This window comes from Ovis aries, chromosome 6 (genome assembly GCF_016772045.2).
Source record: "Ovis aries strain OAR_USU_Benz2616 breed Rambouillet chromosome 6, ARS-UI_Ramb_v3.0, whole genome shotgun sequence".
NCBI classification, from domain to species: domain Eukaryota; kingdom Metazoa; phylum Chordata; class Mammalia; order Artiodactyla; family Bovidae; genus Ovis; species Ovis aries.
In genome coordinates, this window is record NC_056059.1 from 72,552,673 (window position 1) to 72,573,377 (window position 20,705).

Here is a 20,705-nt window from a genome sequence, read left to right on the forward strand (position 1 = left end):
CAGCCTGCCAGGCTCCTCTGTCCATGGAATTCTCCAGGCAAGAATACTGGAGTGGGTTTCCATGCCCTCCTCCAGGGGATCTTCCCAACTCAGGCACCGAACCTGCATCTCTTACATCTCCTGCATTGACAGGTGGGTTCTTTACCACTAGCAGCACCTGGGAAGCCTGTGAGCCCTCGGAAAAGTTATCAGTGTTCATTACCATAAGCTAGTTTTATTAATAGAATCATACAATTGTCCTTTCCTTTAGTATGTATTTTGTAATGTCAAGTTTCTTTCACACAGCATTGTTTGAGAGTCATCCATGATTTTCCTTGCAGCAGGGGTTTGTTCCTTTTTACTGCAATAGAATATTCCATAATAGGAACATACATCCCTCTACCTTCTCTATCCAATGTTCCCAGATTGGGGCTACTAAGAATAATGTTGCTATACAAATTCCTGTGCATGTCTCCCAATAAACATATGTATGCATCTCTGTTGAGTACACACCCAGGAGTGGGATGCAGGGTCACAGGGTATGCATATATCCAGGTAGTGTTCTAAGCAGGTTATATATTAATACATTTAATCCCTACTACAACTCTATGAGGTAAGTGATACCATTATCCCCATTTACAGAGGAGGAAATGGAGGCATGAACAAGTCTGCTCTGTTGAACCAGTTGCTCTACTTGCCTCTCTGTGGGGGCAGGGACCATCAGCCTTGTGTAGTACAGTATTCCTAGTGTCAACCACAGGGCCTTGCATACACACAGGAAGAGCTCAACAAATATTTTTCGAGTAAAGTATTAGAAAATAGCAGGACTCCACTGTTCCCCAACCCTGCCCAACAACACTTATATCTCATGAAAGCTGAAAATTTTATTCTCCATTTTTTGACATAAATTACAAATCAGATGAGTTGCCTCATGTTTTCCTTCTCTCAATGCCCTTTAATGGATGTGTGACTGAAAAGGGAAACTGCTAAGGATTAACCACATGAAAGTATCATTCCCAATGCACTGAATTTGTGCACCGGACCTTTAAAATATACAAGTCTAGCCCAACAGGTGAGAAACAGAGTCAGAAATTAGGAGACTTTCCCAAGATCAAACTATTACTAGGAAACCTGGTAGACTTCAAGTCTTACGTTAAAGAGGCTGTTCCCAACACTCGCCAGAACGACAAATCAGTAATACCTTAAGATCCTTTGGGGGATAAGTCACTTTTCCAACTAAGGGAATGTAAAACACTAGAGGAATGTAACATGTTTGGCTACTATTTCTAAGAGAGAAAAATCAAAAAAGTTAAACCCAGCCTTAATATGGCAATTCAAAGCAAGTTCTCTGATAATCTACTCCTGGGTTTCCCAACAAACTAAATGAAAACAACTGGGAACAAATTCCATAGGTTTGTCTGAGTGCATCCCTCCCCTCTACCTCCCAAGTGCCTTTCTAGTGATACATTATATACTTTTTACAGAACCAGCATCTGTATCTCTTAAGAAAACTGCTTCTGAGACGGCTGCAAATCAGTTTCCTCAAAGAACAACAGAGCCAAAAGATTCTTCAGAATATTTTTGCAGTCAGGAGACTCCCTACGTGACCCAACTTCATCAGGTAAATGTCATAAATTTTTAGAAAAGGTATGAAAATGTTTACCAGTTATAGGGTTCAGTTCCTAACACAGGAAAATGATAATTCACTTGAAGGGCATTTTCATCCCCTAACTAACTAAGGAAAAGCTAACTAGCTGATTCATGTGGTAAATGTCTGAAATTTTAGTAATTCCTTTTATGGAATCTTCAAATATGTCCATGTCATTCTAGTCTCCATTAACTGTGAGAGATCTTTAAAGATAAAGATTAACTGTGAGAGATCTTTAAAGATAAAGATAAAGATCTCTGATCTACAATGGGGTGTATGGTTTGTCCCAACTCTGCAAACCTCAGAACTCATTGATGTTTTCAGGCCCGAAAAAGTACTTGATTATATTTATCTGGCATGAACAAGCACACACAGCTTTATAGCTGAAGAGGACAACCAATTAGCTTAACACTGAAAATTCCCCCTGACAGAAAGCAGAGCTATGGTATAAATCTGCAAATAGCCAAACTACTAAAAAAGGACTTCTGGATGAACCCATCTGGATTAAGCATCCAGTGCATGACTATCTGGTAATTGATATTCCATTTGTTTTTATATATAAAATACATAACACCACAACATTCAGGGGTTCTGTCATCCCTGACACTAAATATCTATGCCTAAGAGAGAACCAAAAACCATGCCAAAGTGATAGACATTTCAGTTTCTAGAGCCTTCTGCAATAGACCACCACCTGCCAATGTACACTGTATATAACTAATTCTATACTAAATTATAACAACCCATCTAGGCTTCAAATTTTGACATTCCTTGATTTACTGTCGAATGAAAACATTTTTTGAAAATTTATTTTATTTAAGTACAGTTGACTTACAATGTTAATTTCTGCTGTATAGCAAAGTGATTCAGCTATATTTATAACAAACATTCTTTTTCATATTCTTTTCCATTATGGTATCACAAGATATGTAACATAGTGTCCTGTGCTATACAGGAGGACAATGTTGTTGTTATCCATTCTATTAAAAACATTCTTTCTTAATCTTTCACCCCTACAGCAGCAAATTTCATCTTCTAGACATAAAGAAGTTTCATATTCTTAGAATTAGTTCCCCTAATGTGTGAGGACTTTTGCTAATTTAAAATTGTGAATTGGATAGGATTATGGGCAAGAACCAGCGCTCTCAAAGAATCTTAATGATTCTATGCCTGCTGCTGCTGCTGCTAAGTAACTTCAGTCGTGTCCGACTCTGTGTGACCCCAGAGACGGCAGCCCACAAGGCTCCCCCGTCCCTGGGATTCTCCAGGCAAGAACACTGGAGTGGGTTGCCATTTCCTTCTCCATGCATGAAAGTGAAAAGTGAAAGCGAAGTCGCTCAGTCGTGTCTGACTCTTAGTGACCCCATGGACTGCAGCCTACCAAGTTCCTCCATCCATGGGATTTTCCAGGCCAGAGTACTAGAGTGGGGTGCCATTGCCTTTTCCAGATCCTATGCCTACACAAGGCAAATTTAAATGGTTTTCCACTAATACCTTTCTTCTCCAGAAGCTATTGAGTTTTTTGCCACTATTACTGAAAGTATCACAAGGTCAATCTTCACCACCACAGTTTAGCAAATACTTGCTCTGTCAAATAAGCAGCCTGATAGAATCCATTTAGTTTTCTCTATCATCATGTAGTAATCACATTTTTATTGCCCTTCAGTTCAGTTCAGTTCAGTCGCTCAGTTGTGTCCAACTCTGTGACCCCATGAACCGCAGCAGGCCAGGCCGCCCTGTCCATCACCACTCCCGGAGTCCACCCAAACCCATGTCCATTGTGTCGGTGATGCCATCCAACCATCTCATCCTCCGTCGTCCCCTTCTCCTGCCCTCAATCTTTTCCCAGCATCAGGGTCTTTTCAAATGAGTCAGCTCTCCACATCAGGTGGCCAAATGATCTCCACATCATTACTGCCCTTAGCTTGTATCAATATTATCTAATTTCATTAATTCTTTCAATTAAAAGCAACTGTAGAAAAGTGCATGTAATTAGGAATAAAGTTATTCATAAAAAAATTACCCTCCTTTTCTTTATACACACATTTAAATAGGAGATCTTGGGGATGAACTTTCTGAGTTAACTAAAAAAGTAAATAGTTAAAAAAAAAACTCAAGGTCAGTTTCATATCTTCCTCACAGACCACCAGGCAACTCTAAAGACCCCTTGTGTTTGTACACCTCTTCCCATGACAAGATATCCAAAATAACTTCTCTGAAGAATGTTATAAACTCATGGTGTTATAGAGTACCATATGAATAGCTTTTAGTTTTTCCTTGGATTATATATATATAATCCTTAAATAACATAAATGTATTTTAAAATAAGATTTCTATTATGGTCAACCCACAATTATCCAAAATTAATTCAAATTAAAAATATTCTTTTTGATTCATCCTAGAATTCTAAATTACTCTCAGCTTTTAATAAACAAGGAATATACAAGATGTGAAACTCAAACCCAACTATTCTGGATCCTGAAAAAAGCAAAAAGCCTACTTCTACTTTAAGTTTGGTGGAGGGAAAGCTAATCATTTGGAATGCATTTATACATATTTCTCCCATATTGCTGATAAGTGCTTATCACCAAGTTCCTTAACTGTTGTAGAAGTTGTTGCTGAGGTATCCTCTTATAGAAACTGTAATACTTTCAGTGATGTCAGACTTAGGTTTATATTTCTTACCCTTAAGAAAACTGTTTATATTAAAACTTAGTTCAGTTAGTAGGAAATGGAAAGATCACAGAAGCAAAGTTATTTTTTAACTCAAAGGATCTATCAGTTTTTCAAAGTCAGTGTGTATCTTGTCATACAGGTTCTCTCCCTCTTTTAAAGAAGGGAATTGTTTTGGCATTTCCTTACTACTAATCTTTTCATTCATTATCTAAAATGTTTACCGAAGAATTTTTTGCACATTCACTATTCCTCCATGATTAATTATCTGTTGGAATTATCTATCCAGAATACCGGATCTAGAACCGGTAGTTTCTTTTGAACATTCAGCTTCCCCGGGTTTGAATCCTTGCGTTCCCATAGCTATGACTTCGTTCAAATACACCATCTGCCCAATAGCTCTGCTCTTGCAAACAAAAGCTTGTGGTGGTTGCAAGCTCCCCGCGAAACCTCAAAGTGTATTGTAGGTCCAGGACTAGCAAACACCCCACACAGTTCTATCACAAGAACAGCTTCAGGCTCTGGGAGATCAAAACGCGCAAGCAAACAAGGAAAAACCCCGACTGGGCTAGTCCTGCCCACTGGAGCCTTACAATCTGGTCAGATCCAGGAAGGGTGCACTATTCCGCGAGCGCGGAAAGCCCCTAAAGACCGTTAAGGGTGGCGGGGGACAGGCTGAAGTCCAGGGAGACAGAGCCCAGGCGCACGCCTTGGCAATCTGGTGGATGCCACAGGAAGGTACCAGTCCAGGTAAGAGAGAGGTCCGGCCCCTGGTTCTCAGGCGCCCGCGAGATCTCCAACTCCCGCCGCGAGAAGCGGATCCGGCAGATGGAGAACACGAGCCGCCATCCCCACCCCTCACCCAGTCGCTCACCGGTGCTGCAGCCCCACGAGTCCCAGAGTGATCACATGTGGCACGTCTAGCTGCGTGGGCCACTCTCCTGAGGCGATGCACCCGAACACGCCACATTCCTCTCGGATCCCTAACTCCTCCAGCTCCATGTCGCCGCCGAAAGCACGTGGTGGGACCCGCCGCCGCGGCAGGGGTCTAAGCACCAACCAGTAGACTGCTCGGCCTGCAAGCCTCCGAAGCTCCGGCCGGAGACAGCAGCTTCCTTCGCAGCAGCTCGACCCTCGCTACTGCGGCGGCGCGTGCTTTCCCCTAAGTGAGAGGGATGTGTCGCCCCCCGCCCCCGCCACTCTGCCCCGCCCCTCCGGGCCCGCCAATGAGCGAGGACGGAGGGCGAGGCCCCGCGGTTGAGGGGAGGAGTCACCGGCCCTGTGGGGGTTGAGCTAGCCCTCCCCCTGAGCCCTGAGGGAGGGTAATTTTTCCGCAAGTGCAACTCTCCGTTATTTTCTAGCACCCAAGACGGAGGTAATGGAACTAACGGGGTTAATGTCATTTCTCTCCCAGAAGATATATACTTTGTATGTCCCTCCTCATATGCTTTCCTCTAAACCGTCACTACTTGGTATGCTCCAACTTCTGAGCTGCTCTCTCTCGCGAGGAGGGGGCCCGGTCAGCAAGCGGCAGTAAAGTGGGGAAGGGCCGCCAGTGCGCGCCATTTTTCTTCTTTCCAGGAACTGCGCCCGCGCGGGGCGGGGCGGGGGCCCGCGTCGTTGAGCCTGCGCGGCGGGAAGCCTTGCTCCGGGGTCCAAATTTCTCTGGGTAGGTTAGGGACCCCCGAAGTTCCGTGGCCGCAGCGATGTTCGAAGAGACCCGGAGGGGGCGCTATGGGTCACGCGGCCCTGCTAGGGGCGTGTCTGTGGGCGGTGCCTCGCTCCCGCGCCCCGTGAGCCTGTCTGATCTCTCTTCTTTTTCCAGAGTCCTGCGTCTCTTCCCAACGCGGCCGAAACCCCCAGACCACTCCGGACAATGGCGGCAGTCGAAGGTGAGTTAATTGGCGTCCGCAGGAGTTGGGACTCCACGGTCTTCCCGCCTCTCTCACGCTGGCCTGTGCGCTCTCCCTGGCTCCCCACAGCATCCTTCCCCGGACTGTGCCCAGTCTCCCTGCACCCGCTTCTCTAGGCCACTGCGCGGGCACGTGGTCCTGACGCTGCAGAGCAGTGCGTTGGAAACAAAGCGCTCCGGGGCCTCCGAACTTTTTGTAACATCCAGAACTTCTCATGGAATGAGGAAAAGGGGCAAAGGGTCATTGGAACGAGAGATGGCCAGAAGCTGGAGAGATACCTGCAAATTACGTTTGCAATCAATAGGTATTGCAAAACAAACGCAGGAACATCTAATGTTGATTCCCGAAACCAAAGTCTTGCTTTTCCCTTTAGGTTAATAATAACCTGTTGCAGAAAGTTAATAACTGAACCTTCTGAAAAATTTTCTATTTCCTGTCGAGACTTTGTTTTTAGCCATTTTATGCCAATGACAGTTTCAAAGCGAAGTGAAAGTGAAGCCGCACAGTCGTGTCCGACTCTTCAAAACCAGGCAAAAAAAGTTTCCTGCTTCACTTTGCATTTATCATGTTACATATTTATAATCGTATTGTTCATGCGTAATGAGGATCCTCAGGAAAGATAGTTTGTGCTATTTTTACTGATAAACTACATCCAAAGTAGTACCATTTCAACACATAATCAATATAAAAATTGTGATTTTTGTGAGTTTTAAAAAAAATATTGAAATCCACCGTGTATTTTACACTTACATCATCTCAATATGGAGTAGCCACATTTCAGATGTTTCACAGGCACCTGTGGCTAGTGACTGTCCTTTATTGGACAGCACCATCCTAGATGGTGCACCATCTTATCTCTTGGCATAAGTTCTGTAGTTTTCAGTACTCTTAAATTTCAATTCCATGAATTATTCTCAGTCCTCATCAGCCTCTTCTGAATTCATCTATGAATTTATAGCAAGCATTTTGGCACTGGTAGCAATTGTCTTCTATGATGTTATTTCTATTAATGAATAGAAAAGCAATTAGGTAATAAATAATGATTCAGGGGATTCCCTGATTGCTCAGTGGTTAGAACTCCATGCTTCCATTGCAGGTGGCAGTTTGGCAAACTAAGATTCCACAAGCCACAGTGGTATGGCCATAAATAAATAAATGCCGATTCAACTAAATTGAGAGGGAATAGCATTGGGTACAGACTTCTAACCTAGGCACCATCCTTAACTTTCCATATTTCCCATATTGAATCAAATGTTATTAAAACTTTTACCTTTTAAATAGCTTGAGTGTGATCCCACTTCTTTTTTCTTTAGCCCAGGTTATTTGTCACCTGGCTTGCTGCTGCAGCATCCTAACTGGCCTGTCATTCGGTAGTTTTCTTCCACCCACCCCTGATTCATCTCATTCTCCACATAGCAGCCATTAAATGGTCTTTGTAACAGACATCTGCCATTTTACTGCTGTGGTTAAGCTTTATGGTTGTTCTTAGGATAAGGTCTAAACTCAACCAGGATGGCTTGTGAGACCTGAAGGATGAGTAGTGGAATGGAAGGGCAGGAAACAGTGTTTGGGGCCTTTGGAAGAGCATGTCAGAAGCCTGAGAGGAGGATTTAGAGATTACAGGAAGTTAGGGTTCTCAGTTCAGTTCAGTCACTCAGTAGTGTCCAACTCTTTGCAACCCCATGGACTGCAGCATGCCAGGCCTCCCCATCCATCTCCAATGCCTGGAGTTTACTCAAACTCATGTCCATTGAGTCGGTGATGCCATCCAGCCATCTCATCTTCTGTCGTCCCCTTCTCTTCTCGCCTTCAATCTTTCCCAGCATCAGGGTCTTTTCCAATGAGTCAACTCTTCGCATCAGATGGCCAAAGTATTGAAGTTTCAGCATCAGTCTTTCCAATGAATATTCAGGACTGATTTCCCTTAGGATGGACTGATTGGATCTCCTTGCAGTCCAAAGGACTCTCAAGAGTCTACTCCAACACCACAGTTCAAAAGCATCGATTCTTCCGTGCTCAGCTTTCTTTATAGTCCAACTCTCACATCCATACATGACCACTGGAAAAAAACCACAGCTTTGATTAGACTGACCTTTGTTGGCAAAGTAACATCTCTGTTTTTTAATATGCTGTCTAGGTTGGTCATAACTTTTCTTCCAGGGAGCAAGTGTCTTTTAATTTCAAGGCTGCAGTCACCATCTGCAGTGATTTTGGAGCCCAGAAAAATAAAGTCTGACACTGTTCCCACTGTTTCCCCGTCTATTTCCCATGAAGTGATGCGACCAGATGCCATGATCTTCGTTTTTTGAATGTTGAGTTTTAAGCCAACTTTTCACTCTCCTCTTTCACTTTCATCAAGAGGCTCTTTAGTTCCTCTTCACTTTCTGCCATAAGGTTGGTGTCATCTGCATATATGAGGTTATTGATATTTCTCCTGACAGTCTTGATTTTAGCTTGTGCTTCATCCATCCCAGTGTTTCTTATGATGTACTCTGCATATAAGTTAAATAAGCAGTGTGACAATATACAGCCTTGACATACTCCTTTCTTGATTTGGAACCAGTCTGTTGTTCCATGTCCAGTTCTAACTGTTGCTTCCTGACCTGCATATAGGTTTCTCAAGAGGCAGGTCAGGTGGTCTGTATTCCCATCTCTTTCAGAATTTTCCATAGTTGATTGTGATCCACACAGTCAAAGGCTTTGGCATAGTCAATAAAGCAGAATTGATGTTTTTCTGGAACTCTCTTTTTCAGTGATCCAAAGGATGTGTGCAGTTTTGATCTCTGGTTCCTCAGCCCTTTCTAAATCCACCTTGAACATCTGGAATTTTCATAGTTCATGTACTGTTGAAGCCTGGGTTGGAGAATTTTGAGCGTTACTTTACTAGCACGTGAGATGAGTAATCGTGTGGTAACTTGAGCATTCTTTGGCATTGCCTTTCTTTGGGATTGGAATGAAAACTGACCTTTTCCAGTCCTGTGGCCATTGCTGAGTTTTCCAAATTTGCTGGCATATTGAATGCAGTTACGGTTCTAGGAAGGGAATAAAGAAATCTGAATTTGGAGCACTAAGCTAGTGCTACATCTTGGAAGGACCTTTTAAACCTTGTCAGCGAATCAAGACATCACAATAAGAGGATGGGGATTCATCCTCTGAATTATGTACCCTGCAGATGCAGCCATTGAACTGAGCTGTAACTGTTTGATTTAATGGTTATCTTCACTCCCTGTTGATGTGACCTCTGCCCCTTCTTCAGGTTTATCTTCTGCCTTTCCTTTCGACTTCTCAGCTGCTGCCCCCAGCCCTTTCTCTGCCTGGCAGGAGTGTACACACACGCATTGTTGCAAACTTGCTGAAGTTCTGCTATGCACTCTCACCCCCTGGTCTTCATTCACTGCCACTCCCTACCCCTTGACCGTTCCTCAGATCTCAGCCTAACCCTCACTTTGTTCTAGATGACAGAGGTTAGGTTAAGTGGTCCTGCTGTGAACCTGTGATCCCGTAGTCTATGTATTTCTCATATTATACTTATTATGATGGTTAATTTCAGCTTCTCTCAGACTCTGGCCTCTTGAGAACAGGAACGTGGTTTACTGGTACATCCTTGGTACCTGGCACATGGACACTGAAAAATTGCAGATGCTGAGAATGAGTCAATGTTTTGGAAGAATGAGGGGTGGTGATTTCTCCTCTTGGAAATTTTAAGTCCTTAAACTTCCATTATCCCTGATCTTCATCAAAATCATTCTTTCTAATGACCAACGTCTAATGACCTGCATCAGTTGGATGCTCTTGTCCTTACTTCTCACAGTTTTCTATAACTGTTAGTGAGGAGAGGAGTTCAAGGGTGGGGGTAGGGAAGCAGGGAAGCAGGATTAGAAAAATAGAAGTGCTTCCAGGTCGGTTGACTGCAATGGATGGAGGTCGCTCCTCTCGCACATTGACTTGAAATCAAGAAGACCATCTGGCTGGACTTGCCCATTTTGCTTGCCATGGAAAACAGAAGTCGGGAAAAATACAGCATTTTTCCTCCTGCAAGCTATTTTAGTTAATTGTATTATGAGTATATATATGAAATTACTAGTGTTGTCACATTAATTTTAATGTATCTTAACTAATTCTACTTCAGTTCTACTGTGAGAGACAAATTGACAGTAGAAAGACCACAACATACCATTAGATATCAGAAGACTTAAGGTTTTTTCTGGCTCTGCCATTTCTTAACTATGTGGCATCTACATTTTTGGTACTTAGTTTCCTAATCTGTATGATAATTTGCATAATTGTAATTCTTGACAAAATTGTGTGGATGAAGTGTGATGGTGCATTGAAAATACTTTGTAGGGTATAAGGATCTATGCAGATGAGTTAATTTTTTATTAAAATTATTGGATTGCTCTGTATGCATACCGATTCATCATTCTAGATAATTTAATCTTCTCGATTATCTTTTACACGACATTTCCTGAAATCTGATGTTTCCATTTTATTTCCACAGTACTGAAGATTGGTAAGAAACTCTATGAGGGTAAAACAAAAGAAGTCTATGAATTGTTGGATAGTCCAGGAAGAGTCCTCCTGCAGTCCAAGGACCAGATTACAGCAGGAAACGCAGCCAGAAAGAATCACCTTGAAGGAAAAGCTGCAATCTCAAATAAAATTACCAGCTGTATTTTTCAGTTGTTACAAGAAGCAGGTGAGTGGCTCTTCCCAGTAGCCTCCCTCTTTGTGGTCTCTCTCACATATACTTACTGGTCCGGTTTATTGGGAAATAACATTATTTGGGCTAATAAGATGTTGATTACCAGTAGATTTTTTTTTTCCGGTTGTTTTAGGAAGCGGGTAAGTGACTCACGGGAGAAGGCAATGGCACCCCACTCCAGTACTCTTGCCTGGAAAATCCCATGGACGGAGGAGCCTGGTAGGCTGCAGTCCATGGGGTCTCTAGGAGTCGGACACGACTGAGAGTGACTTCCTTTTCACTTTAAACTTTCATGCATTGGAGAAGGAAATGGCAACCCACTCCAGCATTCTTGCCTGGAGAATCCCAGGGACGGGGGAGCCTGGTGGGCTACCATGTCTGGGGTCGCACAGAGTCGGACACGACTGAAGCGACTTAGCAGCAGCAGCAGCAGCAAGTGACTCACCTCTCACACACACCACTCCGATCTCTTTAAGGAGGTTATTTGGATTAACAATGTGTTTGGGGATGCCTCACGTGCTACACTTATTTAAATTAAACCAGAAATTTAAATACCACTGTAACACTTTGCTTGGTTTGGAATTACTAAGTAGTATCATTTAGTTGAGAGGAATTTGAACAGTTTGCTACAGTTTTTGTCTGGAATGTATATCTTCTCTGCAGCTTTCCTCTCCTAGGACATCTTAGGAAAGGCTTACCTATGAAGGAACTTAAGAAACTTAACCTGTGAAAGAAGCATATTGTGGTGTTTGGCAGCTCTGATTGGTGAATTTAATCACTAAAATTCTGTGTGCATAAATTTGCTCTGCCCCTTGGAGATAATACAGAATTTCAAATCCCTCTTCCACTTGAAGGGGCTTCCCTGGTGGCTCAGAGGTTAAAGCATATGCCTCCAATGCGGGAGACCTGGGTTTGATCCCTGGGTCGGGAAGATCCCCTGGAGAAGGAAATGGCAGTCCACTCCAGTATTCTTGCCTGGAGAATCCCACGGACGGAGAAGTCTAGTAGGTTACAGTCCATGGGGTCGCAAAGAGTCGGACACGACTGAGCGACTTCACCTTCACCTCACCTCTTCCACTTGAAAGCCCTGAAAAGTAATTGAAGACTACAACCACACCTTCTCATCCTGCCATTCCCCACGTGAGGGATTTGGACTAGATCAAGATCTCCAGGGTTACCTCCTACTCTAAAACTGAGTAAAGACTGTTTCCAATAGTGAAATCTATTCGAAAGATGAAATCCAGAACAAAACATTCTGTGGAGGGCAATTGGAGTGAAAGAAACAAGTTAAATACTTTCCATCAGCATGGAATAGGTTCTTGAGTACTTTTGCCTTTTCCAAAGTACCCCATTTCCCCATTTTTAATTACTGTGACAAAAAAATATGTTTAATTGCCAACCTAAATTATCATCCATATCATAAATCGCTCTATACATTGAAGGTAAAAATATTACATAATTTTAAAGCACTTCCTTCAGTTCTTAAATAATGTAACCCACGATTTTTACTTCAAGGTTTCCTTGAGTGGTGGTTTTCCAGTAATTGAGTAGATTTCGAGAGAGAGCATCAGACTAGTGTTAGGTTCCTCTTGCAGTACAGATAAGTGATCCTTTGATCTTTTTTTAACCTCACAATTTTTTATAGTTGCTTAACGCTATAAGTTGTTAACAATATAACTAGCTTCTGTGTCCCCACAGTAGTATGTAGCTATGGGATTAAAGCAGTAGAAGATATGTACAGGCCCGAGTTCTTTCATTTGCTTATTTAATACAACACCATTCAGTGTGCTTGCTGGGGCTTCAGGAGGGTGGATTAAGGTGATGCAGTTCGAGTCTGAAAGGCCTGCATCCAGCTGGGAAAGTTGGTCACACAAATGAAGCACTCCAGCAATTATCTACTAGCACACTGAACATACCTACAAGTTACTTGGTTCACAGAAAGTGTGGAAAGGTGCTTTCCAGGTTTTATATACTGTGAAATTAAGGCAGATCTAAAAGTTTTTAAAATTCATAATAGATTATTGGTTTTAGGGTACAGATTAAGAGTTCTTTTAAGCCTTATTTATGCCATTTTTACTTGCTAATAGTTAAATGCTATGTCTAGTTGACCATCAGTGGTCTGTTTAAAACTGCTTTCTTTATAACCGTGGATATGTTCCAAATTAAGGTATTTCTGGATACTTGAATGAGAAAAGCACCAAAATGAGAATCAGTACATCAGGATTCTACTTTTCTCTTTGTCACTCATGAGCAAACTGTAAAAGATAACACAAATAATAGGTATAGATATAGGAAATAACACTGTACATGCTATGTAGTGAAATAACACTTATATAGGAATGTTGAAGTTCCTAGATTTAGTTTCTGTACTTTAAAATCAAAATTTAACCTTTTATGTTTCAGTTCCTTCTTGCACAGAAACCCACTGTGGTTACATTTAGATGTGATAGTAATGATATGACTAATAGTCTCACAGTTGTTTTCTGTGAGATGAAAACACAATTGGGGAGCTTGGAACCTTAATACAGAGATGGTGCCAGGATTAGCTGGGCTGATTAGCTGTCGTACTTGGATGTTGTAATTCATAATGTGAAGTGACGTTTACATTTTCTTAGTAGTCTTGATAGGAGTTTTGAATTTTGTAAACAACTGAGACTAATGGGGGAAGTTCTTTTGTGTATGTGTTAGAAGCAATCATTATACCATCCAAACTGAATCCCTTTTTGTTAGAAGCAGGTATTTTTTGTATGACTACCATTAGTTGATTCTGTGTAGTTTTGATTCCCTTAGATACAGGGGAGGACTTTGCTCTGTGTAACGGTAACTATTGTTTATATTTAAGCAATAGATTTGGATACTAGTCTGTAAAGCTTGATAGACAATGAGTAAATATGACTACTGGGTAAAAAGAGCTCTTAGACCTAGTTATGTAGTTACCACCTCAAGTCAAGGATTGGTTTAAATTCCTGACTGCCCATGAGCCCAATCACTTGTTAAAGGTTAAAGTGGCTGAAGTATTTTACATACACTTTTAACATTCGTTCCCAGAGTTCCTGTCTACATAGTATACAACAGTTTATACTTTTCCCTATTTTAATTGAATCTTCCTGGTCAAACCCAGAGGGAATACAAAGAAAACCATACAGGTTTAAGAACTGCACAGTGCATTTAGGTCCAGGCTCCATTACTTACTAGCAGCATGACCTCGCTATTAAATTATTTCTGTGAGCCTCTACTTCTTTCACTGTAAAATGTGAATGATAGCAGCTAGTTCAAAAATTTTATGTATGGTTAAATGAGATAACATGTAAAAAACACTTAGCATGATGCAGGGTTTCCATAAATGTAGGTTCCCTTCACCTGTGGATACTCAACATACATATGTAAGATCAAAGATCTTCAATCCTTTGATGATAACAATTTGATCTTATTAGAGGTTTAAATTGGGATTGGAGGTACTAATATTATAGCCTAAAGATGAGCATAATTATGTTAAACCCATGCAGGTTTCCCGGAGATATTTTAATTCACATTAGTGTGATGATATAATAACACCTCTAGGAGAGTATAGCATAAAGCAGCCTACAGAGAGCCTACATAACTACTGTGTCTCAGTGTTACCTATTTCTTGGGAAGATCATCACACCTTATCAGGTATTATGAGGATTAAGCAAAAAGAAACCGAATTTATAGTGCCTGACCTAAGGTAGGTCGTGCAAACTGTGGTAAAATATACACACATAAAATTTACCATGTTAACTGTTTTTAAGTGTACAATTCACTGATGTTTAAGTATGTTGACAGTATTGTGCAACCCATTGCCACTATCAATTTCCAGAACTTTTTCGTCATTCCAGACTGAAACTCTGATCCATTAAACAATAATCTCCCCAGGTAACCTCTGTCCTACTTGCTGTCTCTATGAATTTGCCTACGTTAGGTATCTCCTCTAAGTAGAATTATAGTTTTGACCTTTACTTAACTTAGCATAATGTTTCCATGAATCATCCAAGTTGTAGCATGTATCAGAAAGTCCTCCTTTTTGTAACTGAGTAGTAGTAATTCATTGTGTGTAAGCTACGTTTCGTCTGTCCACTCCACTTATCTCTTGTTGGACACTCTGGTCCTTTCCTCCCTTCTGGTTACTGTTAATACCCAAAACATCCTGAACATAGTGAACAGTGGTGTTCAGATACCTGCTTGAATCCCTGCTTTCAGTCCTTTTGTGTATATGTGGAATTGCTGCAACATACAGCTTATGATATATTGTAACAGTTATTAGAGAAGTTATTTTCCAAGGCCACCACATAAAGTAGCCCCAGTCCCAAACATCACAAGGCAGCTGTTTATCTTAGTTTCCCAGTAACAGTTTGAGAAAGAGAGAGGAGAGGAAGGACAAATATTTTCTTTGCTCTTAGCCAGATTGGTCACTGTGTTCCTGCTGGTATCTGTTGAATGCCTTTTTCAAGGATTATTTGCTTTAAATATTAAGAGAAAAATGCTGTCCAAAATTTAGGGCTGTATCTGATTGTGATAAATTAGTATTTTACAAGGCCCATATAATACTGGGCCAATGAATGTGACAGTCCTGCCACCAGATCTGATTTAGAGATAATTCAGTGCCATTTAGGTATTTACATGCCTTGTGCATTTAGGTGCACAGTGGTAGAGAAGACACTAAATATTTTTTGAAAGAATGAATGAAGAGACACTGGAACTTAGATTTTTAGAATCAGTATATAATTTGCCTTGCAACATGAAATATTCCTAAATATTTTGATAGTCAGTAGAAAGCCATATTAAAATTGTTTTCCTACTTCTGCCTGTTTTTAAAAAATTATATTTATTTTTGATAGTGCCATTTAAGGGTAATGCATTTGGCTATGCAGGGTTTCTTTTTTTTAATTGGAGGATAATTGCTTTACAATATTGCATTGGTTTCTGCCATATATCAACATAACTCAGCCATTGTTATTGGTATATCCCCTCTCTCTTGAACCTCCCTACACAGTTTTTTTTTTCTTTTTTATACAGGGTAGAGTTTTATTATGCCTCAGATCTAACTTTTTAAATATAATTTAATGCTTTTTTTTTTCTTTTTGTCATCAATATGTAGGTATCAAAACTGCTTTCACCAGAAAATGTGGGGAGACAGCTTTCATTGCACCTAAGTGTGAAATGATTCCAATTGAATGGGTTTGTAGAAGAATAGCAACTGGTTCTTTTCTCAAAAGAAATCCTGGTGTTAAGGAAGGATATAAGTTCTACCCACCTAAAGTGGAGATGTTTTTTAAGGTAATTATTTTATACCTCCCTGTCTTACTGTAACTGAGCAACAAGTTTATCACAGAGTCAAAAGATTTAAATACTATTTAAGCTTTGTTTTTTTCTATTTAAGTTTTTGATACTAAAATTATCATTCCAGAAATATTTGTGGAGAATGTACACTTCAGTTAGTAATGATAATTCAAAAATTTAGGAGAAAATGTCTTTGAAAATCTGTTTATCTTACATTGGAACAAGACAACGAGTAAAAAGAACAAATTGAAATTAGCAGTTAGGAAGAAGAGAAAAGGAACAATTCAGTAAATTTTAAAATCTACTGTTGAAGACTAATATGAGGGACTTTTTATAGTCTAATACAGAATATTGTTGTTAATGTGTCTTATAAGCAGAATCATACAACAAAAGATGTTGTGTGAGTCAACAGTTATGAATTTGTATTGGTTTTCTTTACTGAAACTGCTTTTCTCTTTTCATCTCTTTTCATGCTTTTAAGAATATTTCTTCTATTTCAGAAGCAGTGTCATTGTGCATCAGTGAACTGCACAGTTTAAAGCATTTGTCTTATGATTATAATTATACAAATCAAGAATCCATAAAAGAAAAACTTCATGTACAGTTGGGACACTACTTAGAATAAAATGAAAGTATTTTATTTTTTTACCAATCTCTCTATATTGTATGAAGTCTCTTGAATTATCGAGTAACATTCTTGAAGACTTACAGTCTTGTATAAATTCTTACCAAAAGTAAAGTCAAGGGATTATGAAAGTTGCATTCTGGAAGGATTTTGTTCTAGTAGGATGTGTTTTGGTCTTCTTACCATCTCTCTTGATTGATTAAGAAAAAATAAAAATCATAAACTTCTATTTATTTACATAGAGAAAACAAATTCTTTAAAATTACTTTATGACTTAGAATAAGTTATTCCAAAATACTGAATTTTAAAGTAGCTATTGAAAATAGAAAACTTTAAAATGATTGTTGTGAATTAAAGGGTATTTTAAACAAAATTAAATCTTTAGCGAAAATGAATGTTTCTGAGGAATTCATCATGCTCAGTTTATCTGAAAATTTCAAATATTTTATATTTATATTTAAGTTTCTTGTACTTCTATACTTTTTTCTCAGGATGATGCCAATAATGATCCCCAGTGGTCTGAGGAACAGCTAATTGCTGCAAATTTTTGCTTTGCTGGACTTGTTATAGGACAAACTGAAGTGGATATCATGCGTCATGCTACACAGGCTATTTTTGAAATACTGGAGAAATCCTGGTTGCCCCAGAACTGTACACTAGTTGATATGAAGGTACAAATAAAATGGAGATTTGAAAGTAAAGATTATAACTGAGAAATGTCTTTAGTAGTATAGTTTTGAAAAACTCTTTGTTGAATTGCTGTTTCTAGATTGAATTTGGTGTTGATGTAACCACCAGAGAAATCGTTCTTGCCGATGTTATTGATAATGATTCCTGGAGACTCTGGCCATCAGGAGATCGAAGCCAGCAAAAAGACAAACAGGTAGGTAATACTTCAGGCTTTCTTTAATCCTTTGCAAGATCAGGCTGGGATAGAAGAGAAAGGGAAGATGCGAGGAAAAGGAAGGGCAGTTATTGTTTCTGACAACATGAGCCCTAGTTGTTGATTGCTATTTATTTTTAAAGATAAATATCTTCCATGTTTCATATATCCTGGAGAAAAGGATAGGAATAATACTTTACATTTATGAAGCAGATTTCTCATTTATTATCTCAGAGCAAATATTATCCTTTTTTGATTAATTGAAAACTAAGGCTCTAAGATGATAGATATCTTCACAATTAACAAGAGTAAGTGACAAGGCTTTTCTGATAAATGGCCTGACCTGAGGTGACCTCTAAAAATGGTTTGCTATTTACTTGAGCCAGAGAACTCTACAAAATCATGCAAATCAAGGGGTTCAAATCTTCATGTTAAGAACACTCATGAAAATGCCCAGGGTATGCATATTTGAAAAGCCATCAGTCTGAAAGATGTCCCTTTATGGAAGCTATCTGTGTCATCCATCATTACAGTGGTGGAGTTGGTAGGTCTGCCGAGGCCAAACAGTGGGGCTGGACGCAGGGTCAGTGGCCCAGAAAGAGTGCTGAATTTTTACTGCACATGCTCCAAAATGCAGAGGGTAATGCTGAACTTAAGAGCTTAGGTGTGGATTCTCTGGTCATTGAGCACATCCAAGTGAGCACAGCAGTCAGATCATCCCATACATGAGCTCTCCCTGCCACACTGAGATGATCCTTCCTGAAAAAGAACAGATTGTTCCTAAACCAGAAGAGGAGGTTGCACTGAATAATTGCTGCCTCCCCCCACCCCCCAAAAAAGGCAAATAAAAGGTTTTAAAAACGAGCAAGTGGCAGATGTGGAACTCTATCCCAGGTCTTAGAGATCTTACCAAACTCCAATTCTGTTCTTTTCTATTAAAAAAAAAATTAGGGCAAGATCTTCTGTATACTTAATATGTAAGAATTATCAGGGCAGCTAATTTTAATTGCTTGTGTAGGAAGCAGTTATCTTTGAATGAAACTGCAAGAATTCATCACTATCTGAACTTTCTGTAGTCTAATTCAAGAAATTAGTTTGTAGGTTCAGATATATTTTTCAGATATATCTTTTGCTATGCAAACTTCATAATCTATACCCTAAACTCAGAAACCAAGTCATTTCAGATAGGAAGAATATTACTAGTAGAATACTTTACCCAATCTCCTTTTCAGTCAAACTCTGACTCTCTGAACTGACTTGGGTGTGGGAATTGGGTGTGAGGTCATGAGTCTCTATAATGGTGGCTCAAATCAACCCTGTTTGCCGGATGTAGTTGCTGGGTGTTTGGGGTTGGGTCTCATGCATGTCTGGTATTTATGTTCTAAGCTTTCTTATTTTCTAGTCATATCGTGATCTCAAGGAAGTAACTCCTGAAGGGCTACAGATGGTAAAGAAAAATTTTGAGTGGGTTGCAGAAAGAATAGAGGTAAGCCTTTCATTGTCTTCTGTATTTTTCTCCAAGAAAATTGTGCTTCAGAAAGAAACAAAAATGAGAGGGTGCAGTGCTTTTCTTTTTTTCCAAAAGGAGAACAAAAGGAGCACTTAAAAAAAATGTCCCAGCTGAACTATCCTCACTGGGACACTGGAACCCCCTGCAGTGAAACTGGCCAATCTGCTTCTCCCAAATACGACTGGGAAACCTGGAATCCTTTCCTCCTTGCCCCCTGCAGGGGAACCTTACATTTCCTACTCGCCTTTCTGTTGCTACTCGGAGTCCCTAGCAAGAGTATAGAATTGGAACTCCATGTGACATTAAAATGTCACTTTATAAAGTTTATGTTTTTATTGTTGCTATAATTCCATGGAAAATGAATGGGGTTTATGGTTATCCAAGGGTAATAACTACTTTTTAGAACATCATTTCCATGGGAACGTGCATTTTGAATTCCATACAACTAACTTAAACAAAGATTTATAACATGACTTCTGTCTTGGCTGATTATGTCTTAAAACGTGTTAAACAGAATGTACTAAAACTCTTCGATGAACTATTTTACAGCTTCCTGAATATTAATTGTTTTTTATTATAATAGTAAACATAATTTATCTGATTAAAAATCTTACTCATTAGGTCTTAATTAGGAAGGCCGCTTTCTTTTATATAGAGAGGTTATTTTGAAAAATAAATCCTCTATCATTTTGTTCTGCTTGTCTTAAATTCGGTTTCTTAAGGAAATACTGTGTCAAGTTGTAATTTTACTGTAAACTGTTCTTATAGCACTCATTCCCATATTTATCCATTTTTATCTTTGCCTTCTTTTGCATATTCATATTTTTCTTTTCCAGTTGCTTCTGAAACCAGAAAGTCAGTGCAGGGTTATAGTATTGATGGGCTCAACCTCTGATCTTAGTCACTGTGAAAAAATTAAGAAGGCTTGTGGAACTTTTGGCATTCCATGTGAACTTAGGGTCACCTCTGCCCATAAAGGACCAGATGAAACTCTGAGGATTAAAGCTGAGTATGAAGGTAAATGTTGAATAAATAGTGCATTTCAGGAAGTCCTCCTGATTCTGCCCCAAAATTTTATGTTTAGACTAATAATGCTGAAAAATAATTTTCCACATTTCCAAGGGAAAAAATTTTAAACTTTGATGATGTTTGCCTCCAGAATTTTTAAGGTGCTCTAGGAGCTTATAATGGAGAAGGCAGGAGTTTATAAAAGAATGGATCAGGGAGAAAAAATTGAAAATGCAAGCATGGGAGGAAAATGAAGACTAGAATTAGTCCTTACCTAATCCCCTCAAGCGCTATTTCTAGTACCCTGTAACAGAAAATAGACCCCAATTACAGAAGAAAGGGCGAGGTTGAAGCCGCAGGTCCTCTCAGGTATCTCTAATGGTTGGCCTTTCCTGGGAGACAGTCAGACATGAAATGAAGGAACAATTTCAGAATATAGTATATAAAAGAATGTCTTGATGGGATA

The 20,705-nt window shown here is 39.8% G+C and overlaps 2 protein-coding genes across 22 annotated transcripts in view; one reads left to right on the forward strand and one right to left on the reverse strand.

The window, feature by feature from the left end:
* The window catches only part of PPAT (phosphoribosyl pyrophosphate amidotransferase), a 38,565-nt gene extending 33,097 nt beyond the window's left edge, over positions 1–5,468 (reverse strand). For all 3 annotated transcript variants that reach the window (XM_042251430.1, XM_042251429.1, XM_012180010.4), the window contains exon 1: positions 5,175–5,468. In XM_042251430.1, the coding sequence (XP_042107364.1) occupies positions 5,175–5,270 (96 nt within the window). In that variant the 5' untranslated portion in view covers positions 5,271–5,468. The remainder of the gene's footprint in view (positions 1–5,174) is intronic.
* Positions 1–20,705, forward strand: part of PAICS (phosphoribosylaminoimidazole carboxylase and phosphoribosylaminoimidazolesuccinocarboxamide synthase) — a 67,522-nt gene that overhangs the window by 41,199 nt on the left and 5,618 nt on the right. For 11 of the 19 annotated variants that reach the window (XM_042251427.2, XM_060417139.1, XM_060417137.1 and 8 more), the window contains 8 exons: positions 1,464–1,600; positions 6,126–6,192; positions 10,712–10,909; positions 16,032–16,210; positions 17,330–17,509; positions 17,608–17,721; positions 19,124–19,207; positions 20,068–20,248. In XM_042251427.2, the coding sequence (XP_042107361.1) occupies positions 1,464–1,600; positions 6,126–6,192; positions 10,712–10,909; positions 16,032–16,210; positions 17,330–17,509; positions 17,608–17,721; positions 19,124–19,207; positions 20,068–20,248 (1,140 nt within the window). Of the gene's footprint in view, positions 1–3; positions 133–1,463; positions 1,601–5,590; positions 5,773–5,916; positions 5,970–6,125; positions 6,193–10,711; positions 10,910–16,031; positions 16,211–17,329; positions 17,510–17,607; positions 17,722–19,123; positions 19,208–20,067; positions 20,249–20,705 lie in introns of those variants that run through there. The other 8 variants (XM_060417133.1, XM_060417135.1, XM_060417136.1 and 5 more) reach the window with 4 other exon arrangements.